Source organism: Natator depressus, chromosome 15 (genome assembly GCF_965152275.1).
Source record: "Natator depressus isolate rNatDep1 chromosome 15, rNatDep2.hap1, whole genome shotgun sequence".
NCBI classification, from domain to species: domain Eukaryota; kingdom Metazoa; phylum Chordata; order Testudines; family Cheloniidae; genus Natator; species Natator depressus.
In genome coordinates, this window is record NC_134248.1 from 6,019,952 (window position 1) to 6,036,774 (window position 16,823).

General features: G+C 49.0%; 1 protein-coding gene across 4 annotated transcripts in view; it reads right to left on the reverse strand.

Moving 5' to 3' along the window:
* Positions 1 to 522: 522 nt before the first annotated feature.
* The window catches only part of AIFM3 (AIF family member 3), a 124,773-nt gene continuing 108,472 nt past the window's right edge, over positions 523 to 16,823 (reverse strand). The window contains exons 19-20 of one of the 4 annotated variants that reach the window (XM_074972588.1): positions 13,977 to 14,081; positions 523 to 1,254 (exon numbers count right to left, since the gene is read on the reverse strand). In XM_074972588.1, coding sequence (XP_074828689.1) covers positions 1,206 to 1,254; positions 13,977 to 14,081 — 154 coding nt within the window. In that variant the 3' untranslated portion in view covers positions 523 to 1,205. Of the gene's footprint in view, positions 6,733 to 10,821; positions 12,059 to 13,976; positions 14,082 to 16,823 lie in introns of those variants that run through there. The other 3 variants (XM_074972589.1, XM_074972587.1, XM_074972590.1) reach the window with 3 other exon arrangements.

Genomic DNA, 16,823 nt, shown 5'->3' on the forward strand with positions numbered 1-16,823 from the left:
AAGATCACATAATGTCCCTACTTCTCATTGATATTCCCCTCTTCATACGTCTAAGGCTCGCATTAGCCTTCTTAGCCACAATATCATACCCGAAAGGAGCACGTATTCTCCTTTTCAGCCACTGCTTTCCAGGGTACAGTCCCTCAGCCAGTCAGCCTTCCTAGATGCATGACCTTGCATTGTGCTGCATTACAGCTTCTATTGCTTGCTTGCGTCCAGCTTATCGAGCAATACAGATTTCCCTGTATCAGGGACCTGTTCTACTCATTATTTGCCACACACCCAATATTTGTGCCATCTGCAAACTTTGCCGGTAGTGATTTTAAGTTTTCTTCCATATGACTGACAAAGACACTGAATAGCGTTGGGCTGAAAACTGACCCATACAGGACCCCACTAGACAGACCCCACTCTTTGATGACTCCCCATTTGTAAGAAAAGCTCCTTGGCAGGAAAATGGAAGGGTAGAGGATCTGGGGGTAGCTTAATGGTAGGCAAATAAATGACAATAATAATCTGCTGGAAGTTTGGACTTTATTATTCAGGTTATATTTATATTCATCCATGCAGAGCACTAGATGAATATGCAGATTCTCCCTATAAGTGTCTACAGTGAGGAAAGGAAGATTAGCCAATTATAATCAGAACATTTGTCAGTACAGATGATGACAACAATAGATAAGACAACGTCTCCTCATCTCCCTTCTCACACAGATCCTCACACACTGCCCGCTCCTCCCCTCACACTCCTCCTACAGTTCACAATCACTCATTACCCTCTCAGGAGGGGCTTCATTATAATCATTCTAATTATTGCTAATTTAAAAATTCTGAAAGAAACAAAAGGAAAAAGGGAAGGAAGGGAAAGAAAGGCACCATGGGAGTGCCCCACTTGAATGCCCTATAACTGATTACAGTCAGGCAGGATATAATGTAGACCTGGGCCTGACTCTCTCACATTGTGTTGCACCTAGTTCCTGTTAAATCCAATGGCAGCTGTGTGTATGTAACTGCAGGAGAATCAGCTCAGAGATCTGTTCATTATGCATTGCAAAGTGCTGATGGCATTCACAATAAATAAGATAGTCAAAGTCCATGCATATCACTGCGTGTTAAGCTTGGATTCTCTTTCCATGCCATACACAATTGCTTCTTCCTCAGGGTAGGTTTTGGCAGCTCTGTTTTGCACAGTGATGATGATGATGCTATATATAGCCCACTAGCAGAACACAATTCTTTGAACAGCAAACGGATCTGGTCAGAAAAGGAAAAAACGCAATTTCACAACAAATTTATTTTGGTTTGAAATGAAACCTTTTCCAGTTTTCAGGAATTTTGTGCATCGTTTCAAATCAAAGTTCTATCTAAATTTTTATCAAAACCAATATTGCCCTTATGTTTTGCCAAAACCTGACTTTTCAATAAACAAAAAATTTTGATTAAAAATGTCAGTTAAAAATTTCTCCCAAAATTCCAGCGAAAATGAACAATTTCAATAATGACAATGTTTGTGACATATTTCACATGGGGAAAGAGGCTATTTTTTCAATAGAAAACCTTTTATTTAAAAAATGTTGTCCATCTTTAATAGCAAATAAGAACAAATGGCAACATTTTCAAATGTTGATGCCTACGGTTTGGCACCTAGGTGAGATTTTTTTTCAAAGGCACAGATGGGACCTTTCACTTGTAAATGGGCAGGTCCCTGCTTTCTTGTTGAAAATCTCCCCCTTCAGAGGTCTAATGCTGGCCACAGTTCCTGCCCCAAGGAGTTGAGCATCCACATACACTTCCTGTGGCCTGGTGGACCGGTTTGGTGTGAGAAGAAATGAGTATCAATGTGTGTGGGACAAAGGTGGGAAGGGGCTGGTAAGTACAGCTAATGGAAGCAGGGGCAAGGGGTGCTTTGCTTCTTTATTTTTATACCCAAGAGCCCTTTGAATAAGGCCAAGCCAGTGAGCCGAGGAGACCAGAAAACACATGGAAGAGGCAGACAGTGGGAAGTTGGAGAACCCAAGCAGGATAAAGGATAATTAGTTATTGACAAGCTGAGAGAGGTAGTTTGTAACCTGGGGAACACAGAATAATTAGCTACGAGGTAGAAATCAGGAGGAGAAAAGTTAGTGAATCGAAAGAGGAAGCAGGTGGGTTCTCCAGGCAGAGGGTGGAGGAAGCAGCCAGGGACACATGAAAATAACCTGGCAATGAGACTGCAAAGATGAAAGGATCCATACTCAACCCTCCTACCTCTGGCCTGCGGAGGAATGGTCTTGAGCACTGTTCCCTCTAAGCTGTGCACATGCGCACACAGATCCTAAACCCCGCGCACATGGAGAAACACCACACGCACAAAAATTTGAACAGAAGCACAACAATTTGCACAGAAGAAATATTTTGTGCACACGGCCTGTCAAAAATTAGAGGGAATGTTGGTCTTGAGTGACCTTGAGGGGAGGAGAGAAAGAGAATTCAAGAGGAGCCAGGAAATTTCTCAGCCTCAGAAAGCTTAAATGAGCTGTAGGGGCTGCACAGGGCTTAAAAGCCCAGCATCCCTGTTCTATCACACTCTAATGGGACAGCTCTAAAAGGAAAAAAGACTTAAGTACCAACAGAACAAGTGGCTGCTTGGGGATCCTGCAGGTGGGTGTGGCCCACATTCAGTGGGACTAGCACTGATGGGAAGCAGCACTGAAGCTGAAGAGGGGGTTTCTGAACAGCCCCCGGGGCCTCAGGCACCCCCATCACTAAGGGGCCTCTGAACCCTCTGTGTTCCCTATAGGTTTCTGCTGACCTCACTCCTCCAGCCAAGTCAGTTCTTGCTGCTCTCCAGCCTGCCGACAGGGACCAACCATCGTTGCTCCTGCTGCTATTGCCTCTCTTGGGAGCAGGAAGCCTCCCAGTGCCTACTGCAGATGGCTGTGTCCCTCACTTCTTTTCCCTCCTTCCCACCCATTAAAAGAGCAGTGGCTCCAGCTGCTCCTCTCTGCCTGGGGTTCAGTCCTTCACTCCATGCCCCCTTCTCTGCTCCTTCCCTCATGAAAAAAACACTACTGGCTTGTGAGCCTGTTACTCATCTTTCCCCCTTCTGCCAAAGAGGCAGCAGGGCCTGGGCTTCTCGGCTTCCACCTGCCCCCTACACTCACACCTTCATCTCTAGACTCACCTCTACCCCTGCTTACTCACTGTGGGGGGGGGGGGGGTGTCCCAATCCCAGGCCTCATCCGGATGGAGAAAGAGATGCTTTTAAAATACGGTGAACTAACACAGCTGAAAACGCTAGAGTAGACAGGGCCAGTGGTATTTTCCCACATATTAGCCAGCTGACCTGAACTCTTGGAGTGGGCTAGGATTGGCCACAATCAGCTAACACATTTTAAAGGAGTTAGAACCTATCTACATTAGTGGCTAATGTTTTTTTTAAATCATGTTGGCTAATACATTTTAATTAAGTGCTATTTAAAAACTCAACTCCTTTATCCTAGTCTGGATAAGGCCGCAGTGGGGAAGGAAGTGAAGGATCAGTATGGCTGCACTGGGGTCTTAGAAAACTTTGTAAAGATCTTAAAACAAAAGAGAATAAAAAAATAAGGAAAAGGATTCATTCCAGGGGGCAAGTAAAAGTTGTGGGGTAGGGAGAGAAAGGGTGACAGCAAGGATGTGTAAGGTCAAGTCACAGAGACCGAGACCTTGGCAACAATACTACTGTGACGAGCACTGTGGACAATAATACTGAAAAGCTGGTCATGCCATCTGTAAGTCATTGGTACATCCTTGACTGAAATACTGTATTCTGCTCTGATTACGCCCTTTGCAGATAATTACAGCGGAAATAGCAGGGACTAGAAATGAGTGATACCAATAGGAGGCCTTGCTGCCTAAGCAAAGACTGAAAAGTTTAGGATACAACAAATAAGGGGGTGTTTGACAGTTATATAAAATAACAAAGGGCAACATAGTCACACACAAGCTAAGGAAATATTTTATATACAATTGTGATGGGATGTCCACCCTACACAAGGCCTGGAGGGGTGAAGATGGCTAAGTGGGCCAATTAACTGCCCAGGCTGCATCTTGGAGAAGAGGGATTTAATTAGAAGAGGCTCAACTGGGCAGAAACAGGTGGGGAACTATATAAGCCAGGAAGCTGGCAACAGAGTGCTGCAGGGAAGGTGTCTGCAGTTGCTCCTTTGGAGAAGGGAGGTGTGTCTAGGGTTAGAGGCAAGTAGTCTACAGTTACATCCCGAAAAGAGGGAGTTGGGAGGCTGACAAACTCGGTGGGGAGCTGTGAAGGTAGGAAAAGGATCAGGGGAAAAGAAGCAAGGTAGGAGAGTGCAGGTCTTGGCTGCTAACTGGAGGGTCCCTGAGCTGGGACCCAGAATAGAAGGTGGGCCTGGGTTCCCCTACCAGCCGCTGGAAGTGTGGCATGGTCAGAGCAGTAAAGGGAAGACTGCCATTGTGTATGGAGGGACTTTGATACCCACCCTATTTCCCCCCCGCCCACCCGAAAGGGGGAACTATAGAGTGACCTGGCTGGAGGGCTGAGTCACGAAGAGGAGGCTGCAGACCCTGGAGCGAGACGGGTCTGCTGGGCAAGAGGACAACAGCAGAGACACCACCAGAGGAGGGCGCTATGCCTGGCCAGAGCTAATCCCCAGGACAGCTAGGAGGTGCCACTAGCAGTGAGTGTACCCTGTGACAACAACACAGCTCACTAGGGAACTCTCTGCCACAAAATATCATTGAGTCCAAGGATTTATCAAGATTCCAGAATGGATTTGACACTTCAGGATAATGAGAATAACACTGGTTACATCAAACAGGATAAATAATATGTAAGATATAAACTCTCCTGCTTCAGGGCATAAAGTATGATGGATTGATAGGATTTGGGAGGAAATTTTCCTCAGGGGCAGGTTATTTCAAAACTGTCTGTTATAGGATTCCAGCAATTTTCTCTGAAGCCTCTGGGCAGTGGGTACTGACCGAGACAGAATGCGAGATTACGTGGGCATTCTGAAGTGGTGTGGCAATGCCTTTGTTCCTAAAAGGGGGATAATAAAGCAAGACACTGAGAAGGTAGGTTTAGCGCTGCCACTGAATGACAAGCAGAATAAATAATAGATGACAAGGCACAGTCAGAAATCTCATTCAATAGCTACTTTGCCTCACTTTCCAGTGGGTAGGATGACAGCAGCAGGATGACTTATGCAAAACAATTAAAGAAGAAGGGAGTGTTCATGAGGCTGGATCAGGCAGAAGCAAGTTAAAGGGACCAGGATGACTAGATCTGTATTCAAAACAGGATGCTCTGAACATTCACCCTGGGATGCTAAAGAAATAAACTGAAATGGTATCAGAACCATTGCCAATTATACGGGAGATCTTCTGGAGATCACAGGGCTTGTTCTGGACCCACTTACACTGATGTAAATCAAGAATAACTCCATTGGAACAATGGAGTTGCACCAGCATCATTCCAGTGTAAGTGAGGTCAAAACTGGTCCCTGGGGAACTGGGAAAGACTGAACCTAGCCCAGGTGTTTAAGAACTGAAAAAGGGAGACCCAGGTCTTTACAGAACAGGGAGTTTAACTTCAACACCTAGCAACTGACTGCAATTAACACAGGAGTCAGACTATACATTCCAAGGATACCTGCTGGGCTCGTGCTCCAAAAACAGCTGTGTCGACATTGGTTGGACTGGAGGTCGGGGAGCCCAAGTTTCAGTCCAAGCTGCAGCGGTGAAGCACTGTCTACACAGCTGTTTTTAGTGCGCTAGCCCCGCAAGCCGGAGAGTCTGTCGACCTGGGCTGGGAGGCTCGCTCCTGTGAGCTGTGTACCTCAGGAGCTCCGTGCTTATGGCTGAGGGCGTGGATAAAGGTGAAGCTCTATGACTCGGACTGTGCAGGTAAGGGTCTGAATGGGAGCACGTGGATGTGGTTGAAGCTGTGTGGGTGAGGATGACACTGTGGGTGGAAAGCGAACCTGGTTGAGGAGGATGCAGGGGGGCAAGATGTTGTGTTAGGGTGTCTGGGAGAGTGTGGCAGGGAGGGGGTGTTAGTGCAGGTTGGAGAGTGATGCAGGGTGTTGGTGAGGGCATGCTTGGATGTGAGTGGAGTGTGGGTGAGGGGTAGGCTAGTTGGGTGCATATTGTGGGTGATGTCGGGAGCATAGGGTGCTGTGAAAGGCTGTGGCATTGTTTGTAGGGGGAGCAGATGTGTCCCAGAGTGGGTAACTTTAACTTTAATCAGGATGACTAGTTTGCCCTGTTTTTGCAGGCGATCCCTCCCTACCAGAAGAAAGTGAAGGTAAGCTCCATTCTACTCTCCCCATGCCCCAGCACGGTTCATGGAGAGATGCAGCTGTTGGTGCTAGAGCATATGTTTGCTTCAGACTCCGAAGGCCCGTGCAAGTCAGTGCTTTCTCAGGGATCCTGTGTTCTCCTTGCGTTTCCATAGGATTTTTAAACTCTGCAGAGCCCAAGCATGCAGGCTGCCACTGGTGCTTCAGAACCACCGGCTGTGTGTACAGAGGGCATTGGTGGGAACATAAATGTTCAGTGAAAAATGCTTCAAAGTCTGAGGGAGGCAATGACTCAGCTGACTAGATTTGCATCTAGCAGCGGAGCCTCCTGGTCATCCCAGTCTCCTCTCTGGCAAGTGCAGCCTCAGCAGAAATCAGTTCCTTCCCATGTTAAGAGCCTTTTCCAGTTAACCAAGACATGTCTCCAGTTCTATGGCAAAGACAAAAGCAGGACAACAGGATTAACCAGATCTGCTCACCTAGTGTTTCTGAGTTTGCCTTCTGCACGGGCCAGGATTGCTAGCTATCATGCAGCTCCAGTTTCTCTGCAGCAAACACCCTCTCTTCACTGAGTTGCCTGCAACCCTGCTGGAGAAGCTGGGGCAGAATATTGACCTGATATAGCCAAATGCAGTGAGGGGAGCATGTCCAGGCTTTGTGTCATTAAAGTCTTGTCTATATCCCAAGTTGCACTGGTTTAAATAAAGGTGTGATTTTTTTAAAAAGTGATTTAGTTAAACCAGTACAAAACCCTGTGTAGCGGCTCTTAATTCAATTGAAATTTGGTTTAGGTTGTTTTAGCTGAAATTGTTAAAAACCAGGTTTAAACTGGATTCTTAATGGCCACACAGGGTTTTGCACTGGTTTAATAGAATCAGTTGTTGAACCAAGTTACAGGTGAACCAGTGCAGCTGTGAATATAGACCTGGCCCATTGGTCTAGCGGTGCAGTGGCCCAGATTCATGCACATGCACAAGTTGAGGAATGAGCACTAGTGTGAGTACACTTTAGCAAATCCGGCCCCATGTGTCCAAACTCCCTTTCCACAGAAGCAATAGATTTATCAACTGCTCTATGCAGAGGGAACAAACCACAGTCAAACCACTTCATTCAGTCAAACAGAGTAAATAACATTTCTGCAGGAATTAGGAACATCTCCCAAACCAGGGCTTCAGAGGTTGATGTTAACTTAAAATTTGTCACTTTAACCCTTCATTGCTAATATGCGGCAAGTTCAAGATACAAAAGGAAACATACTTGCCATGACGAACTAACAGCCTTAAATACGCGTATGCAGCAGGAAAACAAGGAGAGAATGTTCGGTTAGTATTAAGTGTCCTGTTCCTGATGCATGGCAGGGCCAAGAGTCCTCTCCCAGCTCCACCCCTACCCCCAGGAGGGGCAGAGAACAGGCTGGCTCTTGACAGGTTGAGCAAAAAGCAGCCTTTGCACTCTGTGGCCAGAGCAGTGAGACTGCTTTCTATGCTCTGCAGGCAACGAGGGCGAAATGCCAGACTCCCCACTGTGGGGAGGGTCACTGCTGACCATGATGTGGCACATCGCAGGCCCCAGAACCTCACCCACCCACTCCTGAAATAGACCCTTAACATCTGGCTGCGTGACTGAAGTCCTCAAATCATGGTTTAAAGACTTCAAGTTCCAGAGAATTCTCCATTTATGCTAGTTTAAACCTGCAAGTAACGTTTACCTTTCAACATGACATTTTTCACCTCTGGTGACTGAAGGAATGTAAACTTTAAAAAAGAAAAAGCTTCAGCAAAAATAAGTTGGACACTTTTGAGGACAAAGAAAGGGGCGGGGGGGGGGGAGAGATACATTTTGGCCATTATAAAAATGCAACTTTTTGTTAAAGCCCTACCTCCTTAGTGCTTTGAGCCAGAAATCGAAATTTGTCAGTCTGGAGTGATTTGGGGCATATCTATTTCAGCGTGGCGGAGTTAAAGGGTTTATATACGCTGCTGGATTTTCATTCAGTAGAAATCAATCTTCCAATATTTTCTTGGCATCCCCTATGCAAGTTGAGTGGAACTTAGGTCTGCCTTCAGAATGCTCCCCCTTCTCCTAGGGGTACGCACTGTGCCACATTCCATTCATGGTCCACATGCTGTTATATACAGGCTCCCTCCTCAGTCACTGTTGTTTGGTCAGTGCACAGGCAGGGATCCTGCAGAACTGGGCTTGCATGGCTAATTTCCCCTTGAGGCTATCAATGTGTAAATGTGATGGATGATGAATAGTGACTGAGCCCTGGTCTACACTACGAGTTTAGGTGGAATTTAGCAGCGTTAGATTGATTTAACCCTGCACCCATCCACACAACGAAGCCATTTTTGTCAACTTAATGGGCTCTTAACATTGGTTTCTGTACTCCTCCCCAATGAGGGGATTAGCGCTGAAATCAACATCGCTGAGTCGAATTTGGGTTAGTGTGGACGCAATTTGACGGTATTGGCCTCCGGGAGCTATCCCACAGTGCTCCATTGTGACCGCTCTGGACACCACTCTGAACTCGGATGCACTGGCCAGGTAGACAGGAAAAGGCCCGCGAACTTTTGAATTTCATTTCCTGTTTGGCCAGTGTGGCAAGCTGATCAGCACAGGTGACCGTGCAGATTTCATCAGCAGAGGTGACCATGGAGTCCCAGAATCACAAAAGAGCTCCAGCATGGACCAAACAGGAGGTACTGGATCTGATTGCTGTATGGGGAGATGAATCCGTGCCATCAGAACTCCGTTCCAAAAGATGAAATGCCAAAATATTTGAAAAAATCTCCAAGGGCATGAAGGACAGAGGCTATCACAGGGACCCACAGCAGTGCTGCGTGGAACTTAAGGAGCTTAGGCAACCCTACCAAAAAACCCAAGAGGCAAACGCCCGCTCGGGGTCAGAGCCTCAGACATGCCGCTTCTATGATGAGCTGCATGCAATTCTAGGGGGGTGGCCCTACCACTGCCCCACTCCTGTACGTGGACTCCTGCAAGGCGGGAGACTCACGCAACAGGATGAGGATTTTGGGGACGAAGAAGATGATAGCGCACACCAGGCAAGCGGAGAAACCGTTCTCCCTGACAGCCAGGAACTGTTTATCACCCTGGATCCAATACCCTCCCAACCCAGGCTCCCAGACCTTGAAGGCGGAGAAGGCACCTCTGGTGAGTAAATATAATATAAATGTAAATATAATACATGGTTTAAAAGCAAGCGTGTTTAATGATTACTTTGCCCTGAAGACTTGGGATGCATTCGCGGCCAGAACAGCTACTGGAAAAGTCTGTTAATGTGTCTGGAGGATTTCTGCTCCATCCCCAGGGACAGCTCAATGAAGCTATCCTGGAGGTACTCCCAAAGCCTTGGCAGAAGGTTTCTGGGGAGGGCAGCCTTATTGTGTCCTCCATGGTAGGACACTTTACCACGCCAGGCCAGTAGCATGTAGTCTGGAATCATTGCATAAGAAAGCATGGCAGTGTTGGCTGGCATTCAAGCAACATCCATTCTTTATCTCTCTGTGTTATCCTCAGGAGAGTGATATCATTCATGGTCACCTGGTTGAAATAGGGGAATTTTATTCAAGAGACATTCTGAGGTGGCTGTTCCTGCTGGGCTGTTTGCCTGTGGCTGAAAAAAAATCATCCCCACTGTTAGCCATGTGGTGGGAGGAGGGGTGAAGCGATCATCCCAGAGAATTGGATGTGTGGGGGGGGTTAGTTGGGTTTGTCCTTTTTTCCCTCCCACAGCTGCAAATGTTTCAACGCTGCAACTAGCATCTCTGTCCCAGAGGCTAGCGCAGATAAGAAGGCAAAAAAAATGCATTCACGATGAAATGTTCTCTGAGCTCAGGCAGTCCACCCAAACTGAAAGAGCCCAGCAGAATGCATGGAGGCAGACAATGGCAGAGTCCAGGAAAGCACAAAATGAGTGCGAGGACAGATGGCTGGAGCAACAGGAGAGCATGATGAAAGGAGGCAGGATGCAGTGCTGAGGCTACTGGAGGATCAAACTGATATGCTCCGGCATACGGTTGAGGTGCAGGAAAGGCACAGACCGCCACTGCAGCCCCTGTGTAATCAACCACCCTCCTCCCCAAGTTCCATAGCCTCCTCACCCAGATGCCCAAGAATGCGGGGGAGGGGCCTCCGGGCACTCAACCACTCCACCCCAGAGGACTGCCCAAGCAACAGAAGGCTGGCATTCAATAAGTTTTGAAGTTCAGTGTGGTCTTGTCCTCCCCTCCCCGGTGCTTCCCTCCTCCCCCCCCTTTCCAGGCTACCTTGGCAGTTATCCCCCTATTTGTGTGATGAATTAATAAAGAATGCATGAATTGGAAGCAACAATGACTTTATTGCCTCTGCAAGCAGTAATCGAAGGGGGGAGGGGAGGGCGACTGGCGTACAGGGAAGTAGAGTGAGCCAAGGGGGCGGGTTTTTATCAAGGAGAAACAAACAGAACTGTCACATTGTAACCTGGTCAGCCATGAAACTGGTTTTCAAAGCTTCTCTGACGCGCAGTGTGACCTGCAGTGCTCTTCTAACCGCCCTGGTATTCGGCTGTGTGTAACCAGTGGCCAGGCGATTTACCTCAACTTCCCACCCCACCATAAATGTCTCCACCTTACTCTCACAGATATTGTGGAGCACACAGCAAGCAGTAATAACAATGGGAATACTGAGGTCTAACCGAGTCAGTAAAGTGCGCCAGTGTGCTTTTAAATGTCCAAATGGACATTCTACCACCATTCTGCACTTGCTCAGCCTGTAGCTGAACAGCTCCTGACTACTGTCCAGGCTGCCTGTGTACTGCTTCATGAGCCATGGCATTAAGGGGTAGGCTGGGTCCCCGAGGATAACTATAGGCATTTCAACATCCCCATCAGTTATTTTCTGGTCTGGAAAGTAAGTCCCTTGCTGCAGCTGTTCATACAGACCAGAGTTCCTGAAGATGCGAGCATCATGTACCCTTCCCGGCCATCCGATGCTGATATTGGTGAAATGCCCCTTGTGATCCACCAGTGCTTACAGCACCATTGAAAAGTATCCCTTTTGGTTTATGTACTGGCTGCCTTGGTGGTCCAGTCCCAAGATAGGGATATGGGTTCCATCTATCGCCCCACCACAGTTAGGGAATCCCATTGCAGCAAAGCCATCCACTATAACCTGCACATTTCCCAGAGTCACTACTCTTGATAGCAGCAGCTCAGTGATTGTGTTGGCTACTTGGATTACAGCAGCCCCCACAGTAGATTTGCCCACTCCAAATTGATTACTGACTGACCAGTAGCTGTCTGGCGTTGCAAGCTTACAGAGGGCTATCGCCACTCACTTGTGAACTGTGAGGGCTGCTCTCATCTTGGTATTCATGCGCTTCAGGGCAGGGGAAAGCAAGTCCCAAAGTTCCATGAAAGTGCCCTTACGCATGCAAAAGTTTCGCAGCCACTGGGAATCATCCCAGACCTGCAACACTATGTGGTCCCACCAGTCTGTGCTTGTTTCATGGACCCAGAATTGGCGTTCCATGGCATGAGCCTGCCCCATTGCCACCAGGATGGCCAAATTGCCGGGGCCCGTGCTTTGAGAGAAGTCTCTGTCCATGTCCTCATCACTCTCGTCACCGCACTGCCATCGCCTCCTCACCTGCTTTTGCAGGTTCTGGTTCTGCGTATACTGCATGATAATGCACGAGGTGTTTACAACTGCCTAGTGATCTGAGTGGGCTCCATGTTTGCTGTCTGGTATGGCATCTGCAGGAGAGCAGAGTTGCAGCAGAAGCAGGAGCCCATGAGAGACAACATGGAAAAATTCACTATCAAGACGAGAGCAGAGTGGCAATGGAAGTGGTGGTTCAATGACGACGGTTAGCAGTCCTACTGCACCGTCTGCTGAAAGCAGTATGGTGCCCGCACAGAAAAAAGGTGCAAAACGATTGCCGTTGCTTTCACGGAGGGAGGGGCGACTGACGACATATACCCAAAACCACCCGCAACAATGTTTTTGCCTCAGGCATTGGGAGCTTAACCCAGAATTCCAATGGGCGGCGGAGACTGCAGGAACTCTGGGATAGCTACCCACAGTGCAACGCTCCAAAAGTCGATGCTAGACTTGGTACTGTGGACGCACTCCGCCGACTTAATGCGCTTAGTGGGGACACACACAATTGACTGTATAAAATCGCTTTCTAAAAATCAACTTCTATAAATTTGACCTAATTTTGTAGTTTAGACATAAAGGCAGGGAGGCAAGGGACAGTGCATGGGGGAGGATTAATGAATTCAGTACAGAGGTGGGCAAACTACGGCCCGTGGGACACATCTGGCCCGCAGGACCATCCTGCCTGGTCCCTGAGCTCCTGGCCTGGGAGGCTCATCCCCAGCTCCTCGCCCGCTGTCCCCCTGCCCCCGCAGCCTCAGCTCACTGAGCCCCCAGTGCAATGCTGTGGGCGGGGGGCTGCGAGCTCCTGGGGAAGCTCAGCTGAAGAGCCCAGCCTGACCCAGTCTCTGGGCTGCGCGGCGGGTGGCTGGCTCCAGCCAGGGGGCGCAGCTGCCTGACCCGGTCTCTGGGCTGCGCGGCAGGTGGCCGGCTCCAGCCGGGGGGGGGGCGCGGCTGCCTGACCCGGTCTCTGGGCTGCGCGGCAGGTGGCCGGCTCCAGCCGGGGGGGCGCGGCTGCCTGACCCGGTCTCTGGGCTGCGCGGCAGGTGGCCGGCTCCAGCCAGGGGGCGCGGCTGCCTGACCCGGTCTCTGGGCTGCGCGGCGGGTGGCCGGCTCCAGCCGAGGGGGGGGCGCGGCTGCCTGACCCGGTCTCTGGGCGGCGCGGCAGGTGGCCGGCTCCAGCCGGGGGGGGGGGGGCGCGGCTGCCTGACCCGGTCTCTGGGCTGCACGGCGCAGTTGCCTGTCCTGGTGCAGCCGCGCCGCCAGCCACTGGTGCTCCAGGCAGCGCGGTAAGGGGGCAGGGAGCGGGGGTGTTGGATAGAGGGCAGAGGAGTTTGGGGGGTGGTCAGGGGCCAGGGGCATGGATAGTGGTCGGGGCGGTCAGAGGGCGGTGAACAAGGGGGTTGAATGGGAGCAGGGGTCCGGGGGGGGGCAGTCACGAAGGAGAGGAGTGTTGGATGGGGCGGCGGGGGGCAGTTAGGGTCGGGGGGCAGTTAGGGTAGAGGGTCCGGGGGCAGTCAGGGAGAAGGGGTGGTTGGATGGGGCAGGAGTCCTGGGGGGGCAGTCAGGAAGGAGGGGGGGGGTTGGATGGGGCGGGGAGGTCCAGGGGCAGTCAGGGGACAGAGAGTGGGAGGGTAGATGGGGCAGGGGTCTGGCCACGCTTAGCTGTTTGGGGAGGCACAGCCTCCCTTAACTGGCCCTCCATACAATTTCAGAAACCAGATGTGGCCCTCAGGCCAAAAACTTTGCCCGCCCTGGTTTAGTGGGACTGGAGGAATGAGTGTGTTTAGGAAGTACAGCTGACAGTAGCAAACAGCAGTGGATATGTATGGGTTGCCACTTGTCATTCCCCTGAACTAAAATGGGATGAACCATTGCTTCTGGCCCAGGCTGTGTTTCTGCTCTAGCACCTGCCGGCTGATGGATCACTCACCCATTTGGGTTTGATTTTATTTGGCCCGATTTATGTCACAATGTTCGTATGTTCAGTTGTCTTTAGCAGCTTCTACTTACTCCACATCTCGTTTACGTATCGCTCTCCCAGAGGCCATGACCTCAGCGACTTTGGACACAATTGGATCATAGTTCATACTAGCCACAGCAATCACCTCCTCGTTCCTACAACAAAGATCAGAGGCATGAAGGAGACACTGTGGGTAGTGAAGTGAATGGCTTTAGATGGACACTTTTTTCCTTCACAAAAGGGTAAACTCCTTGATGGAACCACCAGGGATTATGAATTTATAATCTCTTCCCAGCTTCAGGAGCCCCCATGCCCCATGTGCTTCCTACTTCAGCACCTGGCCAGGGAGAACGGTCAGTGAGCAGCATGCGGGCAGGCACTGGTAGGAGCCCTGGCTCCATGCCTGGTCCCAGCTTTGCCCATGGGACAGCATAGCTACACCCTGCCCCTAGTCAGGGCAGTACATTCTGACCCTATGGCGCTCTGATGTGGCTTTAAATACTAAAATAACCCAAAACATTATTTTGAGGTGGGAAAAAAATGTCCAGCTGCCTCTGGAGAAAGAGGGCAGAACCTAGACAACATGATAGATGTTGTACTAAAGATGTGATGCCTTCTAGTATGCATAGAAATCACAGTGCTGCGGGTGGTAGGAAAATTAGGTGAATGTGATTCTAGCCTTTTATTTCCTTTGCCGGTATGTTAAAAAGTGCCTAGAAACAAAGTGAAATGGTTCATTGCAAGTTGAACAAAATGGTTTGTCAACTTTTTCAAATCATCACATTTTTTCCAGAGATTTTGGATTAGGTCTGGTTGAGCTGAAATGTAAAAAAAAAAAAAAAACTTTTTTGGAAATGCCAGCAAACTGAGAAATCATTTATTCTCCCAGCTCTAATAAGGACCATACCTAATAATGTACAATGGTTTTTCACTGCTAAAAAGAGTTGGGAAATGTCATACAGACAAAGAGACATGCACTCTGTGCAGAGCACTTGAGCCTAAATCAAAATGAACCTGTGCAGCATTCAAGTGACTATTACACTTCTGACAAGACTACAGAGTGTTCATGACTTCTCTGAGACCTGCAAAGCCATTCGTGACTAGAACAGCGTGAAAAGCAATGCAATCCCTGCCCAGAGTAAAGTAAGAAATATCCCAATAAGAGGGTCCTTATGTATCAAAGTGCAGGGACGGAGTGATGATAAAGTACTTCAACTCATTGATTCATCAGAGTGGTAGCTCCAATAGGGATAGAAGAAAAATCAGTTGGATTTAGATACTTTTGAAAATCCCCATCCTCCACCTATTTAGCTTGTTGAAAAGAAGCATAAGAGGTGACAAGTACCTAGATTAAGGATTCTGACATCAGACAGCTCTTTAATCTAGCATATAGTCAGAACAAAGGTCCAGTGGCTGGAAGCTGAAGATCTACAAATTCATACTAGAAATATAGCACTGTGGCAAATTGCCGGCACTTCTATGATAGGTCTTGCGCTTTCTCTTCTTGGGGCGGGGGGGGGGCGGTGGTTCAGGGCACCATTTCTTGCCCCTGAACTGGGGTATTAACTGCCCCACTAGTGTCCTAGAGGAGGGGAGTGGAGAGGGAGGGACCTGGGCCCACCCTCTACTCTGGGTCCCAGCCCAGGGGCCCTAGGGATAGCGGTAAACCGCTAGAACTAGCGGTTCCTTCGCCTGGGCTACTTCCCTCTCCTGCCCTTCAGCTTGTGGGGCTTCCTGCTCTCCCTCTGCACAAACCGGGTGTCCCTTTACCTAGGGTCTTGGTCTTCTTAGCCCACCGCAGCACTTCACAAACTCTCCTTTGCTTCCCTCCAAACTGCTCTCTGCTCCAACACCAATCCACTCTGCTTCAACTCCTCCCCTTGTCTGATTGAAGCAGGGGGTTTTATCATGTGAGTGGCTTCAGGTGCTTTAATTGGCTTCAGGTGCTTTAATTAATTTATAGCAAACTCTCTTTCCTCTACAGGGAATAAGGCTCCCTTCTAACACTCTCCTGCTGCCCTCTGGCCATGCTGTATCACACACACATTTTTACCACTGGAGTGTAATTAACCTTTGGAAGAATTTACCAAGGGATCTGGTTAATTCTCCAGTTCTTTGCAAGTGTCCCACAGGAAATTGGACATTGAATGGGATGATGGATAAGCTTGAGGAGGCAGTTGTTGATGCTATTGAGCTGAATACCATTCTGTTTTGAGATCTCAAATACACCGATGGCCTTGTCTTGTTGGCTCAGTTGGGTGAATTGCTGCAGCCAGGCAAGAAGTAGTGCATACAGGTCTGATTATTAATCTGGATAAAATTCAGTCCTGGCCCCTGCTATCAAGCATTCTCCAACTCCAGTTTTCAACCAGCTCACTATTAACCAGTCCAGACTAGACATCGAGCAGGTGGCAACTGGCAAATACTTGAAGTGTCACAGACAGTGCTGGAGGTTGCTCAGGAGAGGTGGGCACTTGTATAGCAGCAGCTGCTGCCATGTTTCAGGCCCTTCATCAGCCTCTGTTGCAATGCCATGACATTAAGCTTGCTACAAAGCTGTGGCTCTATAGAGCCACGGTTCTACCCACTCTGTGGTACGCCAGTGAAATGTGCGTGCTGAGGAAGGCTAACGAGCATTTGATTCAGTTCTTATCGTCTTCATCAGTTTCTCCTTATTAAGAGGCAGGACAAGATCAGAAATGAGGATATTTGAAGCTGAACCCAGCAATGGCTTCCATCAGCAATGGTTTGGTTTTGGTGACTTTCTTGGCACAGACATGTTATTAGGATAGAAGACCAACAAATCACGAAGTGTGTTTACCCAGGAATGCCACTACACAGCTAGTGGTCATGTGGTCACCTGAAGCTTTGGTGGTGCGATAAGATTGCCAGTGATG